At 45.9% G+C, this 18,319-nt stretch overlaps 1 protein-coding gene across 2 annotated transcripts in view; it reads right to left on the bottom strand.

The window, feature by feature from the left end:
* Positions 1 to 3,488: 3,488 nt before the first annotated feature.
* CFAP69 (cilia and flagella associated protein 69) overlaps positions 3,489 to 18,319 on the bottom strand; it is a 340,683-nt gene continuing 325,852 nt past the window's right edge. For both annotated transcript variants that reach the window (XM_069211560.1, XM_069211561.1), the window contains one exon: positions 3,489 to 5,246. In XM_069211560.1, coding sequence (XP_069067661.1) covers positions 5,070 to 5,246 — 177 coding nt within the window. In that variant the 3' untranslated portion in view covers positions 3,489 to 5,069. The remainder of the gene's footprint in view (positions 5,247 to 18,319) is intronic.

Here is an 18,319-nt window from a genome sequence, read left to right as displayed (position 1 = left end):
CAAGTTCAGGCCAAGCGTGATGGAGCACTGGCCTGCAACATGGACCCAGTTAATGCCACTGAATAAGAGTACGTTGCGGAGCGTTGAGGAGTACCGTACTGAGGATGCGCCATGCACCGTTGATTCCTAGAAGCTGCAATGCAGATTCCTGCATTGTCAAGATTGCTGTCTTACAATGTGAAGCCCTGGGTTGAGGACATTCATGCACTAGAGCTGATGCTTTGGTTGTGCTTGGGGTTGTGCTGCGCAGCAGGGGAGATGTGTCAGTTCTGCTGAAACCACAGCTGGGCGGGCAATGCACCTTCAGACCCACTTCCAAGGGTCCAGGAGTGGGATGGCACCACGTACCAGGGTAGGGCTCACAGACTGCAGAGTCCAGGTGCTGGGTTCAAGGTTGTTGGAGCCTTCTGTACCCGAGGCTCTAGTCAAGAGGCCATCTAGCCCTTGGAGCCACCCTGTGGTCCGGGGATCAACAGATGCAGGTCCATTCCTTCTCACCCAGGCAAGAGGGCAGCAGACAGCAGGTCAGAAGAGCAGGGCAGCAGTCTTTCAGAGCAGCAGCACAGCATTCCTGAGGTTAAACATTTATGTCTGGTGCCACTTTGAAGTGGAGGAAGCTCCTAGAGGTTTCCACCCCTCTGAGGTGTCAGACATCCCCCTTCTCCCTGTCCTGGCCCCAGCTTGAGGTGGTCACAATAGACCAGTGTCAAACCCTTTGTGGGAGTGCTCAGGCAGAACTTTTGTGATGTGCAAGTGTGGTAGGTGACAACTCCTCCCCTTCGTTAACTCAGAGTGACCCATGCTGCCAACACATATCTTTCTCACTGTCTGAGAGCAATACGCAAAGACCAACTGCCAGCTACACCTAGTCATGTGACCCAGGGTCAGGCTGAAGGCACCAATTGGTTAGGACAAGAAAGTGCCCTCTTTGTAAAAAGGGAATTTTCAGAATTGTGATTACAAATCCAACATTGTCATTATAGAAGGCTTTCAATGTGTTTAACTACAGTTCTGTAGACACCAAACTCAAGCTGTCAACCTGCTCTCAACTGGAAGTTACAGCTCATTAAATGTAATATGGTAACTAAAATGGAGTTTTTCACTCCCAGGACATGTAAACTTAAAAGTACACGTCCTATATTTTAAATACCGTCTAGGCTCTTCAGGGCCTATCCTAGGTTTGAGTTACATGTATTAAAAAGATTTAGGCCTGGGAAAACGTTTATTTTGATAGATCGAAATGGCAGTTTAAAACTGCACACACAGGCTGCAACGGCAGGCCTGATACTTGTTTACAGGGCTACCTAAGTGAGTGGCACAATCACTGCTGCAGGCCCACTACTAGCGTACTAGGAACTTATAGGTTAATTAAACATGCCAGTGGGTCTAAGCTAATTCTGCCATGTTTTTCGGAGACAGCACAAGCACTTTAGCAGTGCTAGCAATGGCAGAGTGTGCAGAGTCCTAAATCCAGCAAAAACGAAGTCAGCAAAACAGGAGGATTGAAGGCAAAAAGTTTGGGGAGAACCACACCAGGACACCAGGTCTAATTACCCACCCCAACTAATAATCCAGTTTCTTACATATGACTGGATGGTGGGAATTTTACAATCACCTACCTAAGACACATCCCACCAGCTTCACGATCTTATTCTCCACTCCAACATGGGCAAAATATTCTATCACATTCGTAAATTATCCCCACAACTAATTAACCGTTGACCTACATGATAATTTCTTTTAAAATTACTTTCTATTTCCTTAGATCCAACTGTACAGACTGTGAAACACAACAGATGATTTCACCAGATCCTGGCAACACTTTACCTGGACCCAATTCCCTGAAAGAGACAATCATAATTAGAAACTGCTCCAGCCCTTGGGACAGTGACTTATGGCTATACCGTCCATTTAACCACTAATTATCGTTTGCACACACTGTACAGTTTATGTTAGCTCTTCTGTTGTTTTATCATGACTGCCCCCTCTCCCCCCTTTCACGTCACCTCCCAGAACACATACAAACTTGAGGTAATCCCAATTTCTTATAAGTACCAGCTTACTTGTATTACTGTTATCATGAAGACTGTTACTAAACCATAATTTACCCTCATTTATTAAAAGATTACCTGCCTCTATTTATCACTACGGAAAACAGTCCTTGGTATGTGGGACTTTGGCCTCTAATTACTAAACACAGCCTATTGTGGACTTTTTGCACCTGATCATCTCTCTAATTTCTTTTCCATTACTAGTCCCATAATGATGCAAAGACAAAACCAAGCCAACACCACCAAACTAAGAACCTCACAGGATGTTTTCAGTTCCAATTTACGGGCTTCTACCTTGAACCGAAAAGACTGCTGTACCAAGTGGGCAAGTACTCCCTGGCCCCTTCCCTTTCTCTGCTGTACTATGAACTGTTTTTTCCATTAACACCTGATTCTTCTTGACTTACAGAACATCAGGCTTAATACATTTATACTACATCAGCTATAACTGTGACTATCAGTTTGGGGACTCAATCACATAGATCTCTAGGTAATATTCTACAACTTATGTATACCGAACACAACCTCACTAAATGATTCTGCCACTAGGAGGAACTGCCCTTGGTTAACTTGGAATCCTGTTTAAGACCCCTACATGTTAAACTTCTGAATCCAAAACAACATATTATCATCCAACATAGGCACAAGGTCGAATCTGGATAACCACCCATTTTTAATTTGTACCAGAGCTCAGGTTTGCAGGGTACACAGACAAAGTGAATTACACTTGGATCTTAAAAAATGATCAAAAACAATTTTTTGGACATTTCAATTATTTGTTTGTTTTTTATGTTTTCTTGTTCTCATATCTCACCTTTCAATTTCTGTTTTATATTTTCACATTTTCTGTACCTCTGATTTACTTGTTGATTGTTCAAATGAATCGTTTGTTGCTACAAATAACCATACATCCTTGAAAAAATCACAAGACCTGTGCGCTGCATAAGGGGCAAAACACATGTTGGCTGGCTGAATCTTCTATAATTAAACTTTACCTAAATAAACCACTGAGCTAACAATGTAGCCTCACTCTGTCATTGAATGTGTGCAATTTATCTCAATTGGGAAAATTTCCCCATCCATAATGTACTGTCTGTCCTATTCCCCCTAAACCTAATCTAGAGCAGATAGTAATCTCAATCTAATTTTACCTATCTACAAAATAATAAGGTTGACATTTTAACCGTTCGTTTACTCCTCGACCTTTACAGGCTGCTATGCAATTTAAGCAACAATACTCGCCAGTGAGCCTTACCTTCCCACCAGTATCTCAATGTAGGTTTTTGCATGCCAGAAAAGGTCCCTTTAACCCAGAGTCAGAAAATGGCACACAAACTTAACTTCTTTATAGACAAATGTCTCATGCACCTTTCATGAATCACTGAATATTTTGCTTAATTAGTGCATAATTATACAAAAAATATCTGGACACTCATATTAAATTCAAATGTTTATTTCTGCAAACGTATAATAAGTGATTCAAATAGATACAGGTATATACAAAAATATAGGAGGATTTCTACCATACAAAGTCATGGCTGCACATTGTGCACCCATGCTTTGCCACAGACCTCACAATACTCTTTGTAAATTACTCTAAATGGATTAAGTGATTGCTATATATAGAACGTTCATCACAGTTCGTATTTTTTCCATTTTAAAAATAAAAAAAGATTTTCTATTCATCATAATTCACATTTTCAATTAAAAAAAAAAAAAAGATTTTCCACTCTCAACCTGTGGCTAAATTACATCCCTTTGTAACTAAGAAGTAAATATACAATCTTTCTAAAATTAATTTTCTGGTTTCGGTTTAGGGTATTCGTGCATAAATGTTTGAAAATTATGTTGGCCAAGTATAAAATTAATATTCCTGTGGAAGTGTGAGGAAACGTATGATAGATGCTAATAATATATATTTATAATAGAGTGATGCCTTAGAGACTTCTTCTTAAAATATAATTTGGCTGAACTGCTAAACATATGGTGTGAGTGGAAACTGTGTGCCAAGAGGGGTAAGGTGTAGGATGGAGAAAGGGTGACCATTTAAAGTATTTAGAAGACTTATGAGAAATCAATATTTGGGTTAACTTAGGTGCATCTGCTCACCTGTCCAGTTTTAAAACTGCTCTCGGATGTCGACTGTCAAATGCAGTCCAGAGGAATTGTATAGCATTCAGGGAGAGGCAATGGAAGGTGCATACTAAGCGCAAGCTTTGCCTCCCACGTGCTGCTTCTCCACCACATCCCCCAAATATCAGACATATATTCTGCACTTTGTGATTACAACTGAATATTTAATCAAGCCAGTCCATTTATATCTGAAGAGGGGGTGAGGCCCAGAAAGGGGGTTGACGTCTCTAAGTAACATGTAAAGATTACAAATAAATTGGCAGTGATCATCCAAAAGATCTATGCAGAGTGTACATCTCAATCATTTTGTGGATCCCCCTCTCCACCCCTCAGGTGTACTAGTTTGTGTTTGACACTGAAAGACAGTTGTGAGCCCTCACGATATACGTTTATTTTGGTATAAGGTTTCACCCTCTCGTAACTTGAGATGTTTACAGACACTGCAACCATGGAATTTAGAGAAGGCAAATGTACCGTGCCTAGAAAGTTGGTACTACCATTTCCTGTGAACACAATACAAGTAATGTTTCCATTTGAAATTCATTTTGAATGATTTACCCGGTAGGAAGGGTTATACTGAAATTCATAAACGGAGAAAGAGGCACACCTTATCGAAATAATCTTCGCTTGACATGTAGCCTTTTCATAAATCTTATCTGAATTTCTGCAGCAAAATGTAAATCTAACCAAAGTCAAAAGTTAACGGGCTTGGTGTGCCTACGGGTTACTGTTGCATGGTTTGAAATGTATCCGAAGAGACAACATTTCCAACAAATCCTAATACCTTGCAATTATATTTAAAGGCTAACGTGCAGATCATATATCTACATTGTATTTACCCTTAGTCATCAATTGATTATACAGCTATTTACAAATAAAGTGCATTTATTTTACAGACACTTGATCTACTTTCGAATGATTTGCCATTTTAATGCTTTTAACTTTTTGAAGCGCTCCTCCTCGAATAGGAACTCTCTTGAGAGCGAGTGGTGTGTCTGCCAGAGGTCCACCAGTGATTTCAGAAGGTGTGCTTTTAACAGCCACTGTCCGGCCATAAGAAATCTAGAAAACCAAAGAAATATGTATAGTTATCTTTCCACAATGATTGTGCTCTGTCAATAAGAAGCATGTTTAAAACCATTTTCAACAGATGAAACAGGTGTTTGGACGTTGCTTCAGGCATATAAACACGTTAAGGCACCAGATGAACAAGGTACTTACATTCGCTAACACTCTTTTTTGTACAGACCCTTTATATGCACAGATTCCTCACTGCTGTACCGCCCCAGAAATTATAAGCAGAGCCTATGTAGGGACCACTTCCTCCATAAATTGCTTCTGAGACTGTACACATCCCCATACGCAGAACCCCAAAGGAAATTAGTGAGACCAGTGTGTAGATTCCTAAACGTGGGATCTTATTAATGGATAGCGCCCAGACACAGAACAGGGAGGATTGGAGGTTCAGTAAGTAATCTGTGGAAAGATTGAGTTTCTACCAGAAAAAAAGGTTATGGAAGGTCAGTAGCTTTTTCTTCTGATAGAAACTTCTAGCCATAGATTCCTTACCTTTTGAGTAGTTATCAAAGAAGTACCTAATTGGAGGCTGACTCAAACCAGAAAGTTATGAAGAAGTGTGCAGGCAAAATACCCTCTCAGCAGACCTGCTTTCCAGACAGCTGCGCTATGTCAACATACGGAGGGACACCCACAAAGCTGCCTGGCAGTTGTCTAGGTCGGGGCCTCCGCATGCCAGTGCACTGGTAGCAGCTTTGGACCTGTCAGAATGAGTATGCAGTGCTCATAGATGCTGTGAACCGCGCCAGGCGGTTGCTTATTGGCCAATGCGTAGCAGATTTTAATGCAGAGCATGACCCACCTAGAGATGGTCCACTATTGCACCGCTCGACCTTTCTTTGCACCGACATACCCCACAAAGAGTTTGTTGTCCAGCTGGAACTCTTTTGTGCGATCAAGGTAGAACGACAATGGTCCTTTTAGGTCCAGGCGGTAGAGTTGCTTCTCTTGTTTATAGGGATGTGAAAGAGCGAAAAAAGTCAGCAGTGTGATTGACTGGGCTACATGAAATGGGCTGACAATTTCTGGCAGAAAGGAGGCCCTAGTGCAAAGCACCAGTTTGGCAAGGTAGACCGAGAGGTAACAATTCACAATGAGAGAGTAAATGGGAGCAAAGGGAAAGACAAAGGCAGAACACAGCCGTACTCGGCTCCCAAGACAACTACAAAAACACAACAGGGAGTACGGGGTTCTTAAAAATGTAACGAGGGATAGCTCAGTGGTGCATCAATTGTAACACCAAATTCCTCGTGGACCTGAATTAGGCTCGGGGTATCGGTTGGCTGTGGTGCTGCAGAAACAGAGGGGGGGAGAGAAAGAAACGGGGGAGTTTCCTTTACGGACTAGGTGGTCTCACACACTATATAGTGTCATGCTTCATCATATGACCACCTAGCCCCACCCAGGTAGGACAGTGCCACCTGGGCGGACTCAACCTTGCTGTTAAAGGAACAGGAGGGAGTGCGTAAATTAATTCTGATTCTGGAAATAGAGGGATCCAGCTATACTACGGAATAAAAACACCTAAACAGATACCTGTGTGAGTATTTAATAGAAGGTTCTGTCTGGTGTGGTTAAAAAAGAGGAGATTGGGACACCTCTGTGAGAACAAGGACTCGCAGGAGTACTACTCGCGAAAATCTTACGGCTCCAATCTGACACCTGGGAAATTCAAAGGTAAGAAATCTGCAGCTAGAGGTCTCTATCGGATATACTAATACACTTAATACTAACGTGTACAAATTCAGCTCTCCCAGAGTTCGTTTGGATCGGTGAGGCCAATGCAATGTTCATTATCATTACATCGACTATTTGTGATGAAAATTTGCAACTAACTTGCTGTTGTCTCCTTCTTAACCTGGTCTGGTGTCATCTGTTTCTGGGGCGATGTTCCAGACCTGCCCTGGGTGTCGTCTTCAATCTTCAGTCCAGTTGTTGACAGGTGCAGACACAGGTGAAGACCACCACTCATCTTTGAGATTTCATTCTCTCTATTTCACTTAGCCACATTTGGTGGTGGGCTCCTTTTAATGAGAGTAAGGCAAATCCAGGTTGGACTTGCATCCACCTTGACCGCAGTGTGGGAGTTAACAGGACTTGTCAAGGTGCACTCCACCTTTGCTCAAGGAAGTCACTCTTTCTGAACTCTCTAATGCAGGTCATCAGCAGAGAACATATATGCCACTGGAGTGCTGCCAGTGGGACAAGAAAACCTTCCTACCATTTTGCTTTACCCTTAATCCTGCCTCCTTCACAGCAGTCTCACTTTTAGCTCCAGTGCACACAGGGCAGCCATAGAGATAGCAGGAGCTCTAGGTGTCAAATCACTCTGTGATCGCCACCCTTGCCACCAAAAAGAGAAGGGAAAAGAATGAGCAAAGAGACAAAGTTGGAGGAAAGGAGAATTTACAAAGGAACAAAGTCAGACGCCTGGTGGCCCTTACATTCAACAATCAGCAGGTTATAGAGTGAAAGCCCCCCAGTCACTTCAGTTGTTTACATCACGGTGACCCTCGTAGACAGAGGACCAAGCATCCTGTGCTCTGGCACTAAGAATTGTTGCAGAACTGATAAGGTAGTTTGTAACTCCTCAGCACTGCCTTTCGTCTCCGAAGGCCCAATTAATAAGACCAGGTACACCAGGTATATTCCAAAAAGTGTCAGGGGTTTATTTGCATTGTACAATGTGGTGTGATGCCCTCAGCAGAACCTCAAGAACGTGTCACACTGCACACTTTGTTGAGCCAGTATTTATACACCTTGTTGCAGACCGTATATATAGCAATAATGTTCGAGAAGTGGACAGTTGGAGCCATAAAATATACATATGATGCATACAAGAGTAAATGTAAGACAGAATCTGGTATTCTTTGTGAGTTCACAGAGAGTTTTGGGCCTGACCTTGCCTAGGGCCCAGTGCCTTATTGCTACAATTCAATGCAACCCTTCAGCTAAGAGGGCTTTGGCCTCGCCTGGCTGTGGCAGGCATAATGAGGAACACTGTGGCATGCATAATGAGAAGAACACAGTGGGCACACACAGACAAACACACACACATGTAACAGAAAGGGTCAGTAGTTCATAGTAGCAAAAATTCAGCATTCCAAGGTACGGTAAGTTGAATAGGTCAAAAATTCAAGACTCCCGAGTTGCCAGAGTCTAAATAGGGAAAGGGATTAGCAATAGTTCATTTGAAAAGAGTTCAGCAAGAGTATGTTACACTTCTGTCTCAAGACCATGCACCACCTCAGGGTGTAGTTGCCACTTCTGATCTGCCTGGCACAGACAGTTGAGCTTGTCTGCCCTGGCAGTCAATGATATTGCTGTGTTGTTCACCACCAGGAAGATAACGTGGTGATTTAGCCATTTCCAGAAGCGCAAGGCTTCCTGGCAGAGGGTCCGTTACACCACCCCACCCTCTGTATTGCAGTACCAAATGGCAGTGGTGATGTCTGTGTGCATCTGTAGCCGCCTCCCATTGCTGGATGGAAGGAATGCTTTCAAAGCTAAGCAGATGGCCCAAAGCTCCACACGGATGTAATGGAGCTGGGACTCTGCTTGGGATCAGAGACCTCTGACCACCTCTTGCAGATGGCCACCCCTACCCAGAAATGATGCATCGGTCATCAATATGAGCTCTGCTTGGACAAGGGAGAGGGGTCTGCCGCTGACCCAACTGCAGTCCAGTAAATACCACTGCAGATCGTTCTCAGTTCTCTCTGAAATCTGAAGAGGTCAGAGAGGTTCCTTTGGCGCTAGGCCCACTGAGGTTTCAGAGCCCACTATAGAGCCTGCATATGCCACCAGGTATGTCTGGCCTGCAGGATGCAGAGGTCAATAATTCCAGCAGCCTAGCAGTCAACTGCACTGAAATACAGTTAATCCCCTGAAGTGCAGGACCAAGGCTGAAGGATTGGGATCACAGCCTGTACACCTTGGACTCTCTTTCTGGGGAAAAAAGGCACAAAACCGAACCGTGACTAGAATGGTTCAGATGAAGGACAGCATCTAAAAAATTGTCAGGTGTGACTTCTGCACCTTGATAGTGAACCCCATGGATGACAGGAGGTTCACTGTAGTCTGGAAGTGGTAAACGACTGCCAGAGGTGAGCCTGCTTTTAACAACTAGTCTCCGAGGTAGGGGAAGACTGTCCAGGGTTAGTGTGAGCATCTTGAATTTTTCCTTCCGGAGGAAGGAATTGAGGGGGTGCAGGTCTAGAATAGGCCAGAGGCCTCCATCATTTTTGGGAATGAGGAAGTAGCGGGAATAGCAACCACATCCTAGTCCTGGTGCACACACCCTCTCAATAGCCCCTTTGGCTAAAAGGGCTTGCATTTTCTGTCACAAAACAGAAAGATGGCCCTATGTCAGCCACTGGGGAAAGGAAGGATAGGGCATAGCTCTTCCCAACAATTTGCACGACCCACCTGTCTGATGTTATGGCCTGCCAACTCAGCAAGAATCATCAGATCCAGCCTCTCACTAAGTGGCTGTGCTCCACTATGGACACGCTGAAGGGGTTTTGTTGGTGGGAATGCAGGCGAGGAGTAGACTGGCTGCAGGTATGTTGTACCTCTGCCAAAGCCATGAAAGGAAAGGTAGGGTTGATTTGGCTGATGAGACTGGGCAGATAAACCCAGAGAGTGTGCTCTGGCCCTGTTATTTTTTTACCTGCTTGAGAGCAGAGTTTGCTCTGTCCCCAAACAAGTCAGTTCCATTGAACGGCATGCCACTAGGGATTACTGTACATTGCCTGAAACAATGGTGGATAGTAGCTATGTGTGTCAGAAAATGGATCCACTGGTGCCAGTGGCTTGATGAAACTGCTTGTACCCCAGCCAAAATGAATCATGAATTTGGCAGCATCTGGACTGTCCTGAACCGCCTGGGCAAGAATAGGTTAGAGATATTTGGGGACACCTGGAAGTATTTGAGCCATGGAGTCCCTGAGGGCTTGGGAATAGCCCCTCATCAGGTGGCTGGCAGATGAAAACCCTTGTATACAAAAAGGTTTCAACACATTTTGACTCTCTGTCTGGTACAGTAGTTGGGAATGATTTGGAATTAGTTTTGCTTGTGGATGTCTGCACCACCAGATTTTCTGGAAATGGGTGCTGAGATCCAAAAGCGGGATCGTCTGGGGCAGAGCAATAGCGTTGCACTATTTAGTGGCTTACTGGTGGACCAGAGCAGAGCCTAACTGGAGGACTAGGTCAAGGTTTGGCCCACGCCCAAATAAGGTATCTGTGAAGGCTTCCTTAAATGGTAGAAGGTGCTCAGACAATGTTTGTCCCAGCTGGAGAACTTCTGTCAATACGTTAGTCTTTACCGCCGAGGTAGGGAGCTTGATATCAAGGACTTCAGTGGCTATATACACATTACCATGGCATAGAACATAGACTCTTCTAAGGCTGGTTCAGGGTGTGAGAGAAGGCCCATTTCAGGGGAGGTATTGAGACCACTAACGTCCTGCAAGTTATCATACCAACTGTCAACTTGATAGGTCCATGCAAACTCATAAGACTGCATCATAATCTGTGTCCCATTCCATGCCAACAGGTGAAAGTAGGGTGTGTTGTTTCCCCTGTGGAAGTTGCAGGGCAAGCACAGGAAGTGGTGCCTCAACTGTCATTGGGCATGGCATCTGGGGAGGTTGGATTTGCAGTGTCCTGGAGTCGGACAGTACTATGGGTAACTCATTGTGCAGCAATGATGGATTCACAACTAGTGTCAAAGTCCCAGGGACTGACGTGGACCTTGGCGCCAGAGGTGCAGTTAGGACTGGGGCCAGAAATGTAATGGAGTCAGAGGGTCCCAGCTGGGGCAGAGGGTGAAACCTCCAGTGGTACAACAGGTGGAGGGCCTCTTGACTGTGTGGGCCTTCAAGGCACACCAGAGACTGTCGACAGTGAGCTGAAGAGCCAGAGCATGGCTGCATAAACTCTTCGATCTGTTGCAGAGTGGTAGACGGCCCTGTAAACTCAGATTATGCCAGAACCAGTTGCGGTGTCAGCTCCGAAGTCAGTTGACTCTGGGAGCTAGACCCATGATGCCTCCTCAGATGAATGTGAATGGTGAGAAGGTTCTGAGTCTGGCTTTGATTTCTTATGTTTCTTTTTAGACTTACCAGACGATTTGGATTGCTATGAATATTGGCCTCATGAACTCTTTTGGCGACTCCTGGAGTGGAGATGGACCAGGGTTGAACCTTGGAATTGGACCGCGGCTTACAGCGGTCCTGGTGGGCAGTCTTTTTGATGTTTCGTGACAAAGTTTCATCTTGCGGTCTCAGATGGCCTTTGAGATATCAACGCAGGTCTCTGAGTTGTGGCTCGACACCAGACACCACAGGCGGACATGATGGGGATTTGTCATGGACATTTGCTTGCAGCAGTCCCTACAAGGTATAAAACCTGTATTTTTAGAAGGCGACATCACTTCACACTGTTGGAAATTCGGTAAAAATATAAAGGTAAAATGTAATTGAAAGATGAGAGAGAGCTCCGGATCTGCATTAGGATGTGCAGAAAGAAAGAAATTGATGTCAGTCGCTGGAGTGGCTCTTATATAAGCTCTGCACATCTTTTCCAGATTGGCGACAGTGAGGAACCACGCAGCTTCACCTACTGGCACACATAGGTACTGATAAAAAAGTTTTTGGGTCCAGTCTGACAACTGAGGGGTATTTTAAATGTGAGGAATATGTGGATAGAAGTCTCTACTAGACGTGTGTACTCATAATCCAAAATAAACTAGTCCAAATTATGAGTAGAAGTCATTTACATATTTTAATGGCATTACCCAAGCTCTTGGCTTTGCTAAAAAAAATTGTGGACGCTGTTCTGTATTTAGAAAAAACAAAATGCTTGTTTGTATATGAGTCACTACATGTGCGTGCATGCATCATAAAGGAGCCATGTTTTTTAAACTTTTAATTTTGAGTTCCAATATGGACGAAACCAGGGTACAGGAGCTGCCCAATAGCAAACTGCAGCAGTGGGCCTGCAAGAAAAGTTAAACAAAATACTTATTTCTTATAAGAATAAGAAAAGGAGGGGTGGGGAGCAACAGCGGAGTTAGTGGTGAGTGAAAGTCAATGGCACAGCAAGAGCTAAGTGGGTGGGTCATATGAGCAAGGAAAGAGAGCTGGAGGGGATAAAAACAATTATACAAAAAAAGCAAAAAGATGAAATAAAGGGCAGGGAAAGCAACTGACGGGGGGGAAAGAGATAGAGGGGACAACACAGAAACCATGGGGTAGGAAGCTGCACTGAGGAGAGAGCCAGACACTGTAGGCACCCTCATGAAGATATGATAACAAAAGAAAAAACTTGTTTCCTGCTGTGAAGTGTTGGAAGGATACAAGTCATCCCTTCAAAACGTGGGTAATGAAGCTATACTCCAGGGATAGGACAAACACAAGAAGAGGAAAGAAAGCATTCAATAAGACGCAAGCAAAAAAAAAAAAACAAGTCTGAGAAGAACAGGACTTAGCCATGACAGCTGAAAGTTAAAAGCCGTCTGCAGGCGAAACATAAAAATTAGATAGAGAAGAAAGATAGAAAAAAATTGTGATTGATTGATAGTGGAAGTTGTGGAGAGAGACACAGGTTGGTCATCAATACTACACAAGGGATTCGTTAGTTAGCTAATAGTGTAGCTCTCCAGCAGATGTAGATTTGTCTTAGAATGAAATATTTTTTTGATTCATCTCCATGGTCAGGATGGAAATACCCATGCCTGTTTTTTTTTCTTTTTGTATTGCTAGCAGTACACCTAACTTGTACCCATATTCACGTCACGTACCTATATCCTTTCAGGCTTTTTGTTCTGAAGCCAATCAGCATCAACTGACTTTCTAGGCTCTTTGTGAATCTTTTTGCATACGGATACTTAGCAAACAGAAGCGTATTTGTCATCACTGGAAATTCTTGAAACAATCATGTTTAAAAGCAGTAGGTTACCTGGCACCAGGGTGACCACAGTGGGTTCCTGATGGGCATATGGACTTCTGCGTCTGATTATGATTTATTTACTTTGTTGCCATGCAGAACAGTTGTAAGAGTATCTGCAAACTGAGCTCTTGTGGTTGCTATCCTTTTCGTATAATGACAACGTCGTTGCCCAGCAACAACCTATTGCCTAGGGTAAAACAAAACTTTACAATCCCCCCAACCCCCCAACACACCAACCAAAATTTGCTTGGCCGTCAATTATGCACTTATCTGTAAAGAGCCAAAGTTCTTTGTTCAGTGTAAGTAGTACTTGTGCAGCTGTGCCCACATTATATACTAGGTGCACTGCCCCTTTTTGCACTATGTTGCACCCTAATCTAGGTGGTCTCTCTGCAGACTGGGTAGTGCGAAAGATTACACACACAAATGTGCTCTCATCAAAGCAGGCACAAACTGGGATGGTTTGTGTTTGCATTGAGGTGAGTGCATTAGTAAAAGACGGGGCAACTGCAGCTTCTCTTTCTGCGGAGGCCACCCAGCTTCATATTGGATAGGGAGCAGAGATCCCTGGTTAGGCAGGTGCAGTGTGTCAATGTAATCTCCTGCAGGGAACTCCCTGGCAGGTATATTCATATGACAGCCTTTGGCCCCTTCACTCACAGCGCCCTTGTGGGGTAAAATGATATTATGCCACTTCTGTATGGCACAAATAAGTGTGCCTCTTGATGAATTCCTTGCCACAGTGCACACATATTTAATTCTGCTTGGGTGCAATGGCAAAGAGTTGCCTCGTGACCACCCTTGTGCAAAATGTGCACCAGCGAGATCCATATTATAAAAGGGTCCGCACAAGTATCTATACAGCCCTTCTATATTACCACAGTGCCCTGGAGGTGCAAAAAATAGTTTCAAACGACTGTTGCACTCCTGGAGTGCTTTCTGTAAGACGCCACCGTTTGGCATTTAGGGTACAAAGTAACTCCTCTGCTGCAAAATTTTGATTTGAGAAAAACTGGTCTTTAATCCGTAAGAATGGCTCCTGAAGTAAATATGGCTATAATTCTGTTACTCTTCCGGCTGACATAATTGCACCAGAGTACCACCTTTCAAGACTTCTAGATGCAGGAACGCATCAGATCACAGAGTTTGCTCATCAGCTTCGACAACATCACACTGGCATCTCAATTGGGAGACACTTCCTCAAAGCTGGAATCTTCCTTAATTAGTCTTTTAATAGATTTGGACAACAGGAAAAAGCAACATCGCCTGCTCTTCTGTAGCTCGCAATCTTCATGAAGGGAACTGAATCAAAGGCATGTTGCTGGCCGAATCTCACCACATGCATGAGGTGAGGCAAAATGTCTCTGAGTGAACAAACAATTGTGGCATCCGATGCTAAACCACTTCCATTTCCTTCTGCTAGCACGTTGATGTGTAACTAACCCATGTTTGGCTTTTCCCAGGTGTAGGAAGCTGGCCTGGTGTGTGGTGGGTACCTATGGTACTTACACCCTATACCAGGTCTGGGCAGTGTCTAGAAGCCAGGCTCTTTAGAGGTAGCTGTGGATGAGCAGCTAAGGCTAAACTAGGAGACATGCAAAGCTCATGGAATACCACTGAAGTCACACAGCAATTACACACATGAAAGAAAACACTCAGTTGCACAAAAATAAAGGTACTTTATTTTTGGCACAAATCACCACAAAATACTAGACAGGTGACCCACCGTTAGGAGGTAAGTAATACACTAAATATATACACTAGCAATCAGAAATAGGCATAGAAAAGGATAGAAAACAGTGCAAACAGTAATAGCCAATGGTGGCCCTAGGGGGAGCACAAACCATACATTAAAAAAATGGAGGGCGAACAAGGTACCCCCACCTAGGTAAGTAAAATGTGTAGAGGGGATTTGGGAGTACTAGAGAAGCACAAAGGTAAGTAACACAGTCCCCACCAGGGACCAGGAATGCAGGAGAAATGCACTGGCTTTTCCCCCAAACCATCCTAAAGGAGGAAAAGAATTAAAAGAAGACACCCAGACCAGCCTGCAAGAAACCCAGCGGTAGATTCCTGAAGAATGAAGACTTGGGGAGAGAGGGGACATATCCCAAAATTCACAGTGGAGTCCAAGAGCAGCAGGGGGTACTACCCACCCAGCTGTGGATGCAGGAGTTGGTCGACAGTTCTGAAGAACAGGTCAGCAATGCATCCCTAGAGCCGGAGAAAAGTTCCTGATGGATGCAGAAGATGTCCCACGCCGGAAGGAAGATTGCAGATGGGTCTCTGTGCAGGATTTCCACCAAAAAGCCTTGGCAAAGGCAAACTCACAGTTAGTGGAAAAGAGGTGCTGCCGGGGACCAGCAAGGCCCAGGAGAACTCAACCCAGCAGGGAGAGTCATAGGGGACCCTCAGCGTTGTAGAGAGTCCAAAGGAGTAGAGGCAGTACCCATAGGAGTCCCACAGGACGGGGACACAGGAGTTGCAGAAGGAGCCCACGCAGCACTACAAAAGAGGATCCCGTGCCACAGGAGAACCACGCAAGATGATGTGCTTTGCAGGATGGCATGCTGGGGGCTGGAGCTACACGTCGCCTGAAGATCCCTTGGAGGAGATGCAAACAAGCCTTGGCAGCTGCAAGAGACGTGGTGCACGGGTTACTGTCTTGCTTGGGAAGGCAAAGGCTTACCTCCACCAAAGTTGGACAGCTGGCAGAGAGGACCAAGAGGACTACTCCGGACCACAACACGTGATACAGGATCTACGCAGCTCAGCAGGAGAGGGGATCCATGCAGCCAGTCATCTTGTCGTAGGTGCCTGCAGTTGCAGGGGAGTGACTCCTTCACTCCAAGGGAGATTCCTCCTTCTTCTTGTGCAGGCTGAAGAGTTGCAGTCTTCTGAGGATGCACGGTGAGGAAACTGTGGCAAAGCTGGCAGGAGCCCTGGAAACAATGTTCCTGAAGGGTCCTTTCTTCTTGGGAGCAGCTTGTCGGGTCCTGGAGGTTCCATTCGCAGTTCTGTAGGCCAGAAGTCAAAGTGAAGGTTGCAGAGGAGTCCTACCGGAATCTTGCAAGCCGAATCTGAGGACCCACCCAAGAGAGAGACCCTAAATAGCCCTGAAAGGAGGATTGGTCACCTAACCAGGTAAGCACCTACCAGGAGGGGGCTCTGACGTCACCTGCCTGGCCTGGCCACTCAGATACTCCCAGACTTCCCTGCCAACCTTAGAATCACGATGGCAGAACCCAGGGACTCTCTGGAGGATCTCTGGGCAACACCCCTGGGGTGGTGATGGACAGGAGAGTGGTCACTCCCCTTTCCACTATCCAGTTTCACGCCAGAGCAGGAACTGGGGGTCCCTGAACCGGTGTGGACTGGTTTATGCACGGAGGGCACCAAATGTGCCCTTCAAAGCAAACCAGTGGCTTGGAGAGGCTACCCCTCCCAAGCCAGTCACACCTATTTCCAAAGGGAGAGGGTGTTACCTCCCTCTCTCAAAGGAAATCCTTTGTTCTGCCTTCCTGTGCTTGATCAGATCAAGCAGCAGGAGGGCAGAAACCCGTCTGAGGGGTGGCAGCAGCTGGGCTGTCCGAAACACCCTGTAAGACTGATGAAGCAAAGCTGGGGGTCCTCTTAGGAGCCCCAAGAGTGCACGGAATCATACTTCCAATACCTGCAAAAGTATTGGGGTATGATTCTGACATGTTTGATACCAAAGATGCCCAGGTTCTGAGTTACCTACCTATGTCCAGCTACATAAAGGTAACTATGTCCAGTACACGCGTAAAATGGTTCCCCCACACTGACAAACTCCAGGACAATGGATCTGGAGTTTGTGGGGGCACCTCTGTTAGTGCAAGGGTGCCCTCACGCACAGGTACCTGCACCCTGCCATCTGGGTTGAGAGGGCCTACCATAGGGGTGACTTATAATGACCTAGTGTAGTTACCTGAAGTGAAAACGGGTGCACGCACCCGTTTCATGCAGGCTGCAATGGCAGGCCTGCAGAACCCTTTGCATGGGCTCCCTATGGGTGGCAGAATAACTGCTGCAGCCCACAGGGATCGCCTGGAACCCCAATGCCTTGGGTACCTAGGTACTATATACTAGGGACTTACATGGGAGGAGCAGTATGCCAATTGTGGGGAGAAAAAGTTACCAGCAACCAAATTTAGAGGAGAGAGCACAGTCACTGGGGTCCTGGTTAGCAGGATCCCAGTGAACAAAGTCAAACACACTGACAGACAGGTAAAAAATGGAGGTAACCAAGCTGGAAAGAGGTTACTTTCCTACACCAGGGTTTATGTTGGTATCTGAATTGCAATTCTTTAGCAGCCAGGATGTTATGTTCCCTAACTGAAGCCAGCCTGAATTGAAGAAATGGTGCAGCTGAACCCAGAAAAAAATCAGTTTATTTCCGTGGCACTTTCTGACTGGGGTATGAGAATATGGCCCTCATTACGACCCTGGCGGTATAGAACCGCCAGGGCCGCGGCACGCGGGAGCACCGCCGACAGGCTGGCGGTGCCCCGCAGGGCATTCTGACCGCCGCGGTCAGAACAGGAAAACTGGCGGTCTCCCGCCAGTTTCCCGTGGCCTGTTTGAATCCTCCAAGGCGGCGCAGCTTGCTTCGCCGCCGAGGGGATTCTGACAAGCCATACCGCCATCCTGTTCCTGGCGGTTCGGCCGCCAGGAACAGGATGGCGGTATGGCTTGTCGTGGGGCCCCTGGGGGCCCCTGCAGTGCCCATGCCAATGGCATGGGCACTGCAGGGGCCCCCGTAAGAGGGCCCCACTTTGTATTTCACTGTCTGCATTGCAGACAGTGAAATACGCGACGGGTGCCACTGCACCCGTCGCACCTTCCCACTCTGCCGGCTCGATTCCGAGCCGGCGTCCTCGTGGGAAGGTTGTTTCCCGCTGGGCTGGCGGGCGGCCTTAAGGCGGCCGCCCGCCCGCCCAGCGGGAAACTCAGAATGCCGGCCGCGGTCTTCAGACCGCGGTGCAGTATTCCTGTGGCGCAACTTTGGCGGGCGGCCTCCGCCGCCCGTCAAAGTTGTAATGAGGGCCTATGTGTCATGAAGATCTAGAGACACCAGCCAC

This window comes from Pleurodeles waltl, chromosome 10, assembly GCF_031143425.1.
Source record: "Pleurodeles waltl isolate 20211129_DDA chromosome 10, aPleWal1.hap1.20221129, whole genome shotgun sequence".
In the NCBI taxonomy this organism is placed as follows: domain Eukaryota; kingdom Metazoa; phylum Chordata; class Amphibia; order Caudata; family Salamandridae; genus Pleurodeles; species Pleurodeles waltl.
This window is presented reverse-complemented; position numbering and strand designations above follow the sequence as displayed.